Source organism: Malania oleifera, chromosome 5 (assembly GCF_029873635.1).
Source record: "Malania oleifera isolate guangnan ecotype guangnan chromosome 5, ASM2987363v1, whole genome shotgun sequence".
In the NCBI taxonomy this organism is placed as follows: domain Eukaryota; kingdom Viridiplantae; phylum Streptophyta; class Magnoliopsida; order Santalales; family Ximeniaceae; genus Malania; species Malania oleifera.
The window spans coordinates 62,432,475-62,444,790 of NC_080421.1; the positions used below are offsets into that span (position 1 = coordinate 62,432,475).

A 12,316-nucleotide genomic window follows, 5' to 3' on the forward strand; every position below is an offset into this window, starting at 1 on the left:
GGGATAAACTAAGCTAGTTCTTTTTAAGAAAATGTATGTATATATATATATATATAGCATTTGATTTCTAGGAAGTAAATATGTTTATATATTTGATTTATATGTGGGAAAATACTATTAAAATGATGGTATGTTGAGTATGTGAAAAACCTGTTAGTGTGGCATGAGTAGAAATTGTTTTGAAATATTATTTTTTTGGAAATGTGATTATGATACGAAATTTTATAATGGAAAAACCGGCGTACAAGCCGATATTTTTATATGTTTTGTCGACGTACGGGTCGTGCTATGTGTATGATCTGTCAGTGTACGGGCTGAGTTATGGATATATTTTGCCAGCGTATGGGTCGTGCTATGAATGTGATATGCCATCGTACGAGCTGTGCTATGATATGATTTTTTGGCACACGGGCCAAGCTATGGATGTGATTTGCCTGCGTATGAGTTGTGCTATGATTTGCCGGCGTACGGGCCGAGTTATGATAAAATGTGTAATACCGGTGTACGGGCCGATGATTTTCATGACATACGTATATATGCAAAATGATATAATTGATTTTATAATTAATGATATAAAATATCCATGTATCACAGTTTCAGTATATGTTATATGATATCAAAACCTGGTTGGCTTGGTCTAGGCTAGCACTTGCACGGTACCATTGCTAGGTGTCCATGGTCATCATGATCATAATATTTGTGTTAACGCCGCTGTAGAGAGTGGTGGGAGATTAAATGGTCGATGTGATTTTTAAGAAGTGTGTGAGTGCCCCTGGTGTACGAACCAGGTCATCTAGACCCATCAGACTTACAGAATGTACTTTTGACTTGGCAGTGGTCAGTCAACCATTGTCAAGTCCTGCCTTTGGGCCACACAACCCAGTCATGTGGGGGTAATACATGACAACAGTCAGCTAACCTACCAGGAATGTTTTTATATTATTATTATATGAGATGAGATATGTTTATGAAAATGCAATATGTTCTGCCATGTTTTGATGATATATATATATATATATATATATATATTTTCCCAAATTTGCCAAACAGTTACTAGATATGTTTTGTATGGTATACATATAACACAGAATACTCATGTTGCCACACACTGATATTAGTTTATTTCCCTTACTGAGAGGTGTCTCACCCCAAAATTTTATAAACTTTTCAGGAGCCCCTAATAGTAGAGCGAGTAAAGCCCCGATGATCTAATACGGTAGATCTGCCCTTCCAAAAGGGTAAGTATTTTGATAGGGTCGAATGTATTCTGTGAGAATGGCCCTAAGACATCTTTTTGGGTTGAGTGTTGTGTATATATGTGTACAATGATTGTAGTAACTTTGGTATTGTGATGTATGGTGTAATGAGATGTATATGATTGTATGTTCCCTGCTGCTTAGGCTTCTACTATATGTTATGATGTATCCCTGATACCCCACGGGTCCAGGTGGATTATGATCTGCTGAGTGGAGATTTATGATATTGATTTTATTACTATATTTTAGAAAAAAAATGTGGAAAATAAGCAGGTCATCACAGTTTGGTATCTGAGCAAAGGGCTAGTTACCTCGATCCCCGGGAACTCTCACTTATGAATGATTGTGGTGAAGTAAGACTCTCCGTCCAGGGGCTTACTGAATTGAGGGACGATGATACGTAACGCCTCAATCTTAGTGAGTGCTCTGATAGGTACCCATTGTTGCCATAGGCGCAAGACCCATAAGGAAAGTGACAACGCCCGAAAGGGGTACATCATAGAATCGATGCGTATGTGCATTGATTACCCTGAAATCAATAAGGTGACTGTGAAGAACCGTTACCCTTTGCCTCGTATTGATGACCTCTTTGACCAGTTGCAGGGGATGCAAGTCTTTTCAAAGTTCGACTTATGCTCAGGGTATCATCAGGTGAAGGTTAGATATGAGGATGTTGCGCAGACAACTTTTTGAACTAGATATGGCCATTATGAGTTTTTGGTTATGCCTTTTGGGTTGACGAATACTCTAGCGGTGTTCATGGATTTGATGAACAGGGTCTTCCATGAGTACCTGGACTAGTTTGTAGTGGTGTTCGTTGATGATATTCTAATATACTCTAGGAGTTCAGAGGAGCATGAAAGTCATCTGAGGTTAGTATTACAGATTCTACGGGAGAAGAAGCTATATGCTAAGCTAAAGAAGTGTGAGTTCTGGTTGGATCAGATTGCATTCTTAGGCCATGTGGTATTTAGGGATGGTATTTCAGTTGATCCTAGCAAAATCGAAGTTGTGGTTGATTGGGTGAGGCTGAAGAGCGTGCAGGAGGATCGGAGTTTTCTAGGATTGGTGGGGTATTATCATCGGTTTGTGGAGGGGTTCTCTAAATTATTTGGGCCTCTAACTCGATTAACCAGAAAGGGAGTGAAGTTTGAGTGGACCAATGATTGCGAGCAGTGTTTTCAGGGGTTAAAGCACCGACTGGTTACTGCTCTAGTTTTGACCATTCCTTTGGGGGATGACGAATTTGTGATTTATAGCGACGTGTCTCTGAAAGGTTTGGGATGTGTGCTTATGCATTAGGGTAAGGTAGTAGTGTATGCTTCTCGGAAACTAAAGATTACGAGAAGAATTATCCTACGCATGATCTAGAACTGGCTGCTATTGTATATGCACTCAAAATATGGCAACACTATTTGTATGGTGTGCAATGCGAGATTTTCACTGATCAAAAAAGCCTCAAGTACTTTTTCACGCAGAAGGAGTTGAATATGAGGCAGAGATGGTGGCTTGAGTTGATTAAGGACTACGATTACACCATCAGTTATCACCCGGGAAAAGCTAATGTGGTAGCCAATGCATTGAGTCGGAAGTTGGATCACGTGGTAGTATCTGCAGTTGTAGCTCAGCATCACATTAGACGGGACCTGGAGAGCTCGGGTATAGAGTTGGTGGTCGGTGACCATCAGGCTTTTATTGCTAGTTTGGTGATCCATCCGAATTTGTTTGAGCGTATTAAAGTCGCACAGGCTAGTGATGCCGAGTTAGCTAAGATTGTAGAGAAAGTGTAGTAGGGGTTGGCTGCGGACTTTAGCATCTCTAAAGGAGGTGTGTTGAGGTTTGGGACTAGGCTATGTGTTCCAAATGACGATGTGATCATAAGGACGATTCTGGAGAAGGCACATCGTTCGTTGTGTACGGTACATCCAGGTAGTACAAAGATGTATCGGGATTTGTGCGAGACCTTCTGGTGGAGTAGTATGAAGAGGAAGATTGCTCAATTCGTGGAGCAGTGTCTAACATGTCAGCAGGTGAAAGCTGAACATCAAAAGCCGATAGGGCAGGCAGTTACAGCCCTTAGCCATTCTGGTATGGAAATAGGAGCATAGTTTCATGGATTTTTTGACCGGATTGCCGCCAGCACTTCATGGGTAGAATACTATTTGGGTGATTGTGGACAGGTTGATGAAATATGCTCACTTCGTAATGATGAAGGCTAGCTATCCTTTGAGTAGGCTAGCAAACATGTACGTGCATGAGATAGTTAGGATGCATGGGGTACCAAAGTCCATTGTGTCAGATCAAGACCTAAGGTTTACTTCTCAATTCTGGTCGAGCTTGTAGGAAGCATTGGGGATGAAGCTTACTTTCAGTACAACGTTCCACCCCCAGACTGATGGACAATCGGAGAGGACTATACAAATTTTGGAGGATATGTTGCGGGCTTGTGTGCTAGACTTCAGTGTTAGTTGGATACAATTTATGCCACTAGTAAAGTTCGCCTACAAAAACAGCTTCCAGGCTAGTATCGGGATGGCACCGTTTGAGGCTTTGTATGGTCGAAGGTGTCGATCTCCTCTATATTGGAGTGAGGTTGGTGAACGTCAGGTATTAGGACCTAAACTTGTGTAGCAGGCATTTGAGAAGGTAGGTTTGATCTGAGAAAGGATTAAATTAGCTCAGAGTCTATAGAAGATCTACGCAGATGTTCGCCGCCATGAGTTGGAGTTCGAGGTAGGGGTAAGGTATTTTTAAGGATCACTCCAATGAAAGGGGTGAGAGATTTGGGAAGAAGGGCAAGCTGAGTCTGAGGTACATTGGATCATTTGAGGTTCTTGAGCGAGTGAGTCTGGTAGCCTACGAGATTGCATTACCTCCAACACTCTCGAGGGTCCACGATGTGTTTCACATATCCATGTTGAGGAAGTACGTGTTGGATTCTTCACATGTTATTAGCTACAAGGATGTGGAGATTGGGGATACTTTAGCATATGAGGAGATACCTATTCAAATTCTAGACCATAAATTCAAAAACTACGTACCAAGGGCATACCGTTAGTGAAAGGTATTGTGGTGGAATCACGAGGTTGAGGAAGCTTCTTAGGAATTAGAAATGGAGATATGCCGAAAGTATCCATAGTTGTTCTGAGTGCCTGTACATTACCCTACCTTGGGTTGGGATAGGTGGTCAATCGTTGGGAGTGTGTGTATTGTGAACTCCTGAGATTGTTGTGTATGTAACCACGGTATTCCTTTGTCATAAGAGAGGGTATGTATATATTGTGATGGGGCTGCATTTTAGTAGTCGCCGGTTTTCTTTAGAGTTGAGTGTGTATCTAACAGGTTGTGTGGTTGAGTTTGTGCATGAGAGATTGCAAATTTCAAGGATGAAATTTTTGTAAGGAGGGGAGGTTGTGAGAACCCGAACCATGATATATGGAATTAACTAACTAAGAGAAGGGCAAACTGGGAATCGAGCAGGCTTCGTCGACAAAGCCAGAGTTCATCGACGAAAGCCCTATTGTTTCTCGGTGATGAAATTTAGGTGCTCGTCGGTGAGGAGAAGCCGAGGGGTTTCGAGAAACCAGGAATCTCAGACTCGTTGACGAGGTCACCACTTCGTCGACGAGGTGTCTATATGGGCTCATCAATGAGGACGCCATTCGTCGACAAGGACGACTGAATCAAAGATACAATAAATAGATATTTAAGTTACTTTTTAGCTAAGAAATCTCATTTTCTCTCTCCATCTCTCTAGAAATTCAACCTTCCCTCCCTCTCTCTAGATTTCTTCGTTGTTGGTTGCTGGAATCGTTGATCTGAAGTTACCACGAGGATCATGGAAGGATTCTTTACAATATCTATGGATCGGATCTTCATTTCAGGTGTTTTTGGGTTTTGGCCCAAATTTGAGGTAAGGCTCGATTTTTAGTTTTGATTCAGTAGTTGTGTAGGGAATAGGGTTGTAAGCATATTCTATATTGTGGTATGTAGGTTTTGGAACTCGGTTCACTGTTTAGGGACCTTGGAGTTTGGGATTTGCCATTTGGGGAAAGGGTAAGGGGATTCAGTTTATGTTGGTTATTTTTGAAATTGAACTCAGTGGAACTGTAGTCCATGGTCCTGCGTCGTTTTGATTACTCATTTGGGGGGATCTAACGGGTAAAACTATGGGTTTTTCATGATTAGAGTTTTGGAAAAAAGGGGGTATTAGGTTGCATCCCTAGTTTTGTTGGAAAAACCATATGTATATTATGATTTATACTATGTAATAGGGATGGTTGTGCCTTAACTTTATTTAAACTGTATATGTTTAGAAAACCATGATTTTAGATTACCAAATGGGTGTGGTATGTTTGGTTATATGAGCATGCATAGTTGTGTTTTGTGGAATGCAATTGGAATTGGGTTCTAAGTTGTTCCAGGTACTAAGAGTGTTCAACTCTATATATGTGGGCATATGAAATCACTAGGCCATGTTTGGCAAGAGTGTCTGACTCTATATCCGAGGGCGTGAGCCTTATCGGCTGATCACCAAAGGGTGTGGATCCACCAGTTTGTGTCGGTACGATGCCATGGGAGTTTGGGACTAGCCATGTGTCGGTGACGCCGTGTATTGCGGCTCGGCTAAGGGTTGACGCTGGGTATCGTGGGCTGGCTTCGGGCCGAAGGGTGTGACAACACCGGGTTGATCATGTGTGTGTGTGTGCGTGTATGCACTATTTTGAAACTAGTACTGGAACTGCATTTAACTATGTATGTGTTGTGTATCATGATAACAATCGAATGTCACATACCGATATAACCTGTATTCTTCCTTACTAAGAGGTGTCTCACCCCTGCTGTATGTACATATTTTTAGGTTCTTTTGGTAATCGGAACTAGCTTCTTGGTGTAGGGGCGTAGTGGTCTGTATACCATGGATAGCACGTGGGTAAGTGCTAGGACTTTTGTTCTCGAGTTGTCATTTTGGGGTATGGTTGATAACTGGGTTTATGTGTTGTGTTATGGAGCTTGGACTCATATTGTATAGACTTTGGTATGGTATCGTATATGTATGTAATGACCTTTTTTTTTTTCCGCTATGCATGTGACTGTATGTGGATTTGCATTGGGTGCCTGGAAACCCCATAAGGTCAGACCCTCATTCATTGTACTGTATCATTGGATGATTTTTTGGATACTGGGAGAAGTTAGGTTACTTTTTCACCCATGGGTCCCATCTCCGGGTTTGGGGTGTGACATATATAGGGTTTCAAAGATGGGAATTTTCCTTCTGAAAAGGGAATACTTGGCAAAACAAAGAGGATTTTCTAAAACATTACTACATTTCATCATTGACCATTAAAAAAACAATTTAAACTCAAATCAAAAATCATTTTTTTCTTTTTTCTTTTTTTTTTTGGGAAAGATGGCATTTTGAAAAATGACATAGTAATTCCAAGTTTATCCTTCATATTTCAAACCCATGGTGCAAGCACCTACTCTCATTCACCTATGCTGGCTTGAAGGAGGGTACCTATCTCGTGCACGGGGAGGAAAAAGAGAAAGTCACCATACAGTGAAATTCTCTCTTCTGTCCCATCATAAGTTAGGATGAATATCATGTTAGTTAAACATGGAGAAGCTTTATTTCTAAGATATGCCTCAGAAAATGCATTCAAAGTCAATTTAATTACAATAATTGATGCCAATTATCATGATAGCAAATCAAGCATAAATCAAATATGTAAATTAATCAAGCAATTATCACAAGTCAATTAAGTTACAACAAATTATGCTACTAAACGGGAGCTGAACTAACATAAATCAAATATGCAACTAAACCAAGCGATTAACACAAATTAAACGACATTTCTCTTTCCCAACACCCACCAAGTAATTAAAAACTTCCCTTCATTTTCTCTCCTCTCTCTATTTTTTTTTTTTTTTACCATTTTTTTCAATTTCATTTTTTTTTATTTTTTTCAAAGATTATTTTTTAAAGGAAATATTTTATTATATCACTTAAAAAACATTATTTGTCAAAGGGAAATATTTCTTTTTTTTTTTTCATTTTTTTCTAAATGAAATCTAACCTAAAATTAGAATCAAAAGGAAAAGAAAAAAAAAAGGAAAAGAAAATTTTCAAATCCTAAAACATACAAACCCGAAACATTCTTGCATATGCACCCTCAAGAATCATGCAATTTTTATGATTATCGTGGAACAAGTCATGCCAAATATCAAATATAAACTAGAGATTTTTTAAATCCTAAAACATACGTGATATATCCAAGATAAATATGCAAAAGGTTGCATAGGATGTTAAAGGCTATACCTTGTATGTTCTCTTTCCAAAGAATAAGAAAATCTTATGAACCCAAGCAGCTTTAAGGATCAATATGCAAGAAACTCCATCCTTATGCATGTCACTCCAAAGCCCAAGTAATAAAGCAAGCTCCTTGAGTCAACAAAGATTCAATGGATAGTATGAAACACTATCTTTCTTCATACATTCTTTCTCCAAGGATGAGCATAGATTTATTCCTTTATCCCTCTCCTTCACATAGTCTCTTCTCCACACCAATTTTTATGTGTAAGATCTTGAACATACATCCAATAGTGCTCTCTCTCTCTCTCTCTCTCTCTCTCTCTCTCTCTCTCTCTCTCTCTCTCTCTCTCTCTCTCTCTCTCTCTCTCTCTCTCTCTCTCTGCGAAATCCTTCCCCCCTTTGTATTGTATATTTTTTCCCACTCTAACCCCTAATTTATAGGTAAAGGGGCTAGGGCTTCAAAGATAAAAATCACAAAAGTATCCCTATGAGTAAGGAAAATTACTTTCTTAGCCATCAAAGTGCGTGGAGATGCCCAAAAGGTTAAATGAATCCAAAATAGGTTATCTTAACTCATATAAAGATCATTAAATTGAGGCCCTAAAAGGGCCTAAAATGCAATTAAAATTGAAAAAGGTGCAAAAAGAAGTTCAAAACCTCTCTTATGCATGCAATAAAGATAAGTCATGCTTAGTCAAAAAATGGACATTGATAGATGGATAGCAAGAAATGATGCTAGGCCTACATCTATTTTGCATATCCCCTCATTTTCTCCTCAAATCCACATATATCTTAGCTAGTTTTTCCTCATTTTTCTAACAAATTTGTTGCTTTAAGGATTTTCAATAGATTTGAAAGGATGAGGAGAAAATGCAACCAAGGTTCTATATGTTTTGCATTTATCCTCTATTTCTTCCCACTTTTATTACCCCACTTTTTTTTTAATCCAAATTGGTTAGCTTGAAGGACAACTCTGTTACCTTTTTGTATGAAATTAGACCTTAATCCAAGAGCTTAACCCAAAGCTTGAACTTTAAAGCACACTTGAATTGAAATTGTTCTAAACAACAAAGAGTTACAACAAATCATATACACATTGCCATGAAATTGTGCAAAATAAAAAAACAATTTGAATTGAAACACAATTCCTATGGTAGTGGCACAATCTGCAAACTCCCAAACGTTGGTACATGCTTTATAAAACACCCAACAATTACACATAAAAACAAACGCACACACAAGACCATCATCACACCTAGAATCTTCACTTTTAACTTCTCCACAACCATTTTCTTCTCAAGCCTCCTCAATTTTAGGACCAATAAAAGAGTTCCATCCTTGGCTCTTCTTTCCTTCTAAGTTTGGCCACATTATTCCATTTGAAGCAACCACATGATATGCACACTTGCAAAATAAATATAAAAAATATTCAACATCTAGGGAACCTCCACTCAAGGTTAACATCAGCTAATGATGTTCTTACTAAAGTTGCATCACTATAGTAGCATAAAGAAAAAAAAAAGAGGTAGCTCAGTGTACAAAGCTCCCATCGTATGCGTGGTCTAGGGAAGAGGCGGACCACAATAGGTCTATAGCGGCCTTACCTTACATTTTTGTAAGAGGTTATTTCCATGCTTCGAACTCATGACCTTCAGGTCACACAATGACAGCCTTACCGTTGCATCTAAGCTCCCCTTCATCACTACAGTAGCTTATTAATATAAAAACATGTAAAGACGTGCACTCAGAGTTTGAACTAGGCACAACGTTGTGGTTTTCCTTCTCAATCTAGGGTCTAGCTCCTATGTTTGAACACTTGTGGGGTTTACCGTAGTTTCTTTATTTGCAGATTTAAGGTTTGAATAACAAGAGTTCTTTGAAATGAAGTTTAAAGATGTCAACAAAGAAAAAGGAAGGCAAATTTCCCACTAAAGGTGAGTATGCTATTGATTGGAGTGCCAATGTAGCCTCCTATTTCATGTTTGTAATAGATGTTAAATTTTGATGAAATTGAATCAATTCCAAAACTTGGTGCATAATTATATCAAAATTTCTATGACAAGTGAATTAAAGCTATGTTTGGAATTTAGGATTTTAGATTTGGATTTGTATGGTTTTGAACAAATTTTAATATAATTTTATATTATATTTTATCAAAATAGAATATAAATTCAAATCTAAAAAGTATAACATTACCAAGTATAGGAAATAAATATGCAACTAACATGTTGCATCTCTAGATGCCAAGGCCAAGGGTGAGCTTTGAAGTCGTTGCCTAGGCGTCCACGGCTGGGGAAAAGGGTCTTTGTGCCCTGTGCTTGATGGGCTGTTGGCTCATTCATCTCCAAATCCACTTTCAAAACCCCGAAACTGCATTCCTGCAGCAGCCTTGTCTCGCTGCCTGTGTACCCCTTACAGCTTACCACCAAAAATTGCTCATGGTGCTCTCCTTCTCACGAATCAGTGTCAGAAAACCAAATCCATTATCTTATCTCCTCCCTTACCGTTCCATATTTTCCTCACTCCCTCATCTCTGCAACAACAGCAGCAACAACCCCTCACAGAACCCTAAAATCCTAACCCCACCTCCACCTGAAAACTCCTGTCCCCCAGATTCTCACCCCAGAACACGAACCCCACTTGAAAAGCAATTCGAGACATGGGTCGAGAAACTCAAGCCTGGATTCACTCCCGCAGACGTCGACGAAGCCTTGCGAGCTCAATCGGACCCCGATCTCGCCCTTGACATCTTCCGGTGGACGGCACAGCGTAACGGGTACAAGCATAACCATGTCACCTACCTCACTATCATCAAAATCGCCATTTCAGGTAGGCACTATAAGCACGCTGAAACCCTAGTTGACGAAGTCATTGCCGGGGCTTGCGATGCGAGCGTGCCTCTCTACAATTCGGTAATTCGGTTTTGCTGCGGCCGGAAATTTATGTTCAATCGCGCTTTTGATGTTTATAAGAAAATGTTGAAGTCGGAGGATTGTAAACCGTCACTCGAGACATACTCATTGTTGTTGAATTCCCTTTTGAGGAGGTTTAATAAATTGAATGTGTGTTATGTGTATTTGCACGCAGTAAGGTCATTGACGAAGCAAATGAAAGTTTCCGGCGTGATCCCAGATACTTTTGCTTTGAATATGATCATAAAGGCCTACTCAAAGTGTCTTGAAGTGGATGAAGCAATTAAGGTTTTTCGTGAAATGGGGTTGTATGGATGCGAGCCCAATGCATATACATATAGTTATATTGCAAAGGGGTTGTGCGAGAAGGGGAGGGTAAGCCAGGGTTTGGGGTTCTATAAGGAAATGAGGGCTAAAGATTTGGTGGCCAGTAGTAGCACTTACATGATTTTGATTTGTAGCCTCTCAATGGAGCAATGGTTCGAGGATGCTGTTGAGGTCCTATTTGATATGTTGAGTAATTCAAAGTCTCCAGATTTGCTGACTTACAAGACTCTTTTGGAAGGATTGTGTCGGGTTGGGAGGGGTAATGATGCCTTTGATTTACTTGAAGAATCGAGGAAGAGGGATGCTTTTATGGGTGAGAAGACTTACAAGTCTTTGTTGAATGGATTGCACTTTTTAAGTCGGGAGTAAATCCTGCCTCTACGACTCGTTAGATTCAGATGCCTAATTCAATTTTTCAAGTTTGGGGGAAGCAGGTTTTGAGACATTGTTGAATTGAATATGATTCTTCTCGACTTGTGACAGCGGGTTGCATAACAGATTTGCTCTATGGACTACACTATATTTCCTTTATATTTGTTCCTTTTCCTAGATGACGGCCTACAATGATAGCAGCTGCTTGGCAGGTGGCAATCGTGGTCTCTGCCTCACATCACATGAGAGGTTGATATTCAAATGTATGCAGTTCGTTTGCTGTAGAAGGGTTCATAGTGTATACGCTATATTGGCATTTTGGGATCGGGATCAAGTTTATTCATTTGGAACACTTCTTAAACACTATATTTTGTAGGAGGTGATATCAATTCAGTGTTGTTTGTCATGGATTCAGAGTTTCTTTTGTTGGAAGAGGACCACTTTGTGCGATTGCCTGTTATCATTGGTTGGAACTGCAGGTGAAATTCTCAGATGATGATCAGAAATTTGAGCTAGTCTGAAGGCCATTGCAGACAGGACATTCATTGTTGTCATTTCTGTCGTAAAAAGTACCAAATTCTTGCTCAGTGACGAAATCAATGGTATACATTCATTAGGCATTTTTTGTTCATCTTCAACAAATGTTAACTGCTTATGTAATCAAGATGGAATCAAATGTTTAGATGGAATTAGTCTAATAAGGTGGGGTTAGCAGCTGCCATCAAAGAGAGCATGAGGTCTTGTGCCAAAAGATTGGAAGTCTTGGACATAACAGTAATTATGAAATGCTTATGGATGCTGATTACAAAGGCCTCTGCCATTTGGGGCCTACGGATGCATGTCTATCTAATTAGGAACAGAAGAGCAGTTGGAATTGGAGAATTATTTTTGTGCAAGGCAATCTCAAGTAAGACGCCAAATTTGGAATGGGAATAGCACCTTTCTATGGGGTGATAACTTGCATCTAGTTGGCTCTATATTTTAAGGCTAAAATATCAAGGAATCATATTTTCATGTTTAGTTATCAAGAAAGTGAGAAAGAAAATAAAAATTATATTAAATATATGAACAAAAATTTTGATTTAATATATCATTAATATTTAGTGTTTTTTTTATTTTTTAGTTATATTAAAATA

General features: G+C 39.2%; 1 protein-coding gene across 1 annotated transcript; it reads left to right on the plus strand.

Moving 5' to 3' along the window:
• Nucleotides 1–9,814: 9,814 nt before the first annotated feature.
• LOC131156410 (pentatricopeptide repeat-containing protein At3g25210, mitochondrial) lies at nucleotides 9,815–12,019 on the plus strand. Its single transcript, XM_058110079.1, has one exon. The coding sequence runs from the start codon at nucleotides 9,891–9,893 to the stop codon at nucleotides 11,175–11,177; it is 1,287 nt and encodes a 428-aa protein (XP_057966062.1). The 5' UTR covers nucleotides 9,815–9,890; the 3' UTR covers nucleotides 11,178–12,019.
• The last annotated feature ends 297 nt before the right edge of the window (nucleotides 12,020–12,316 follow it).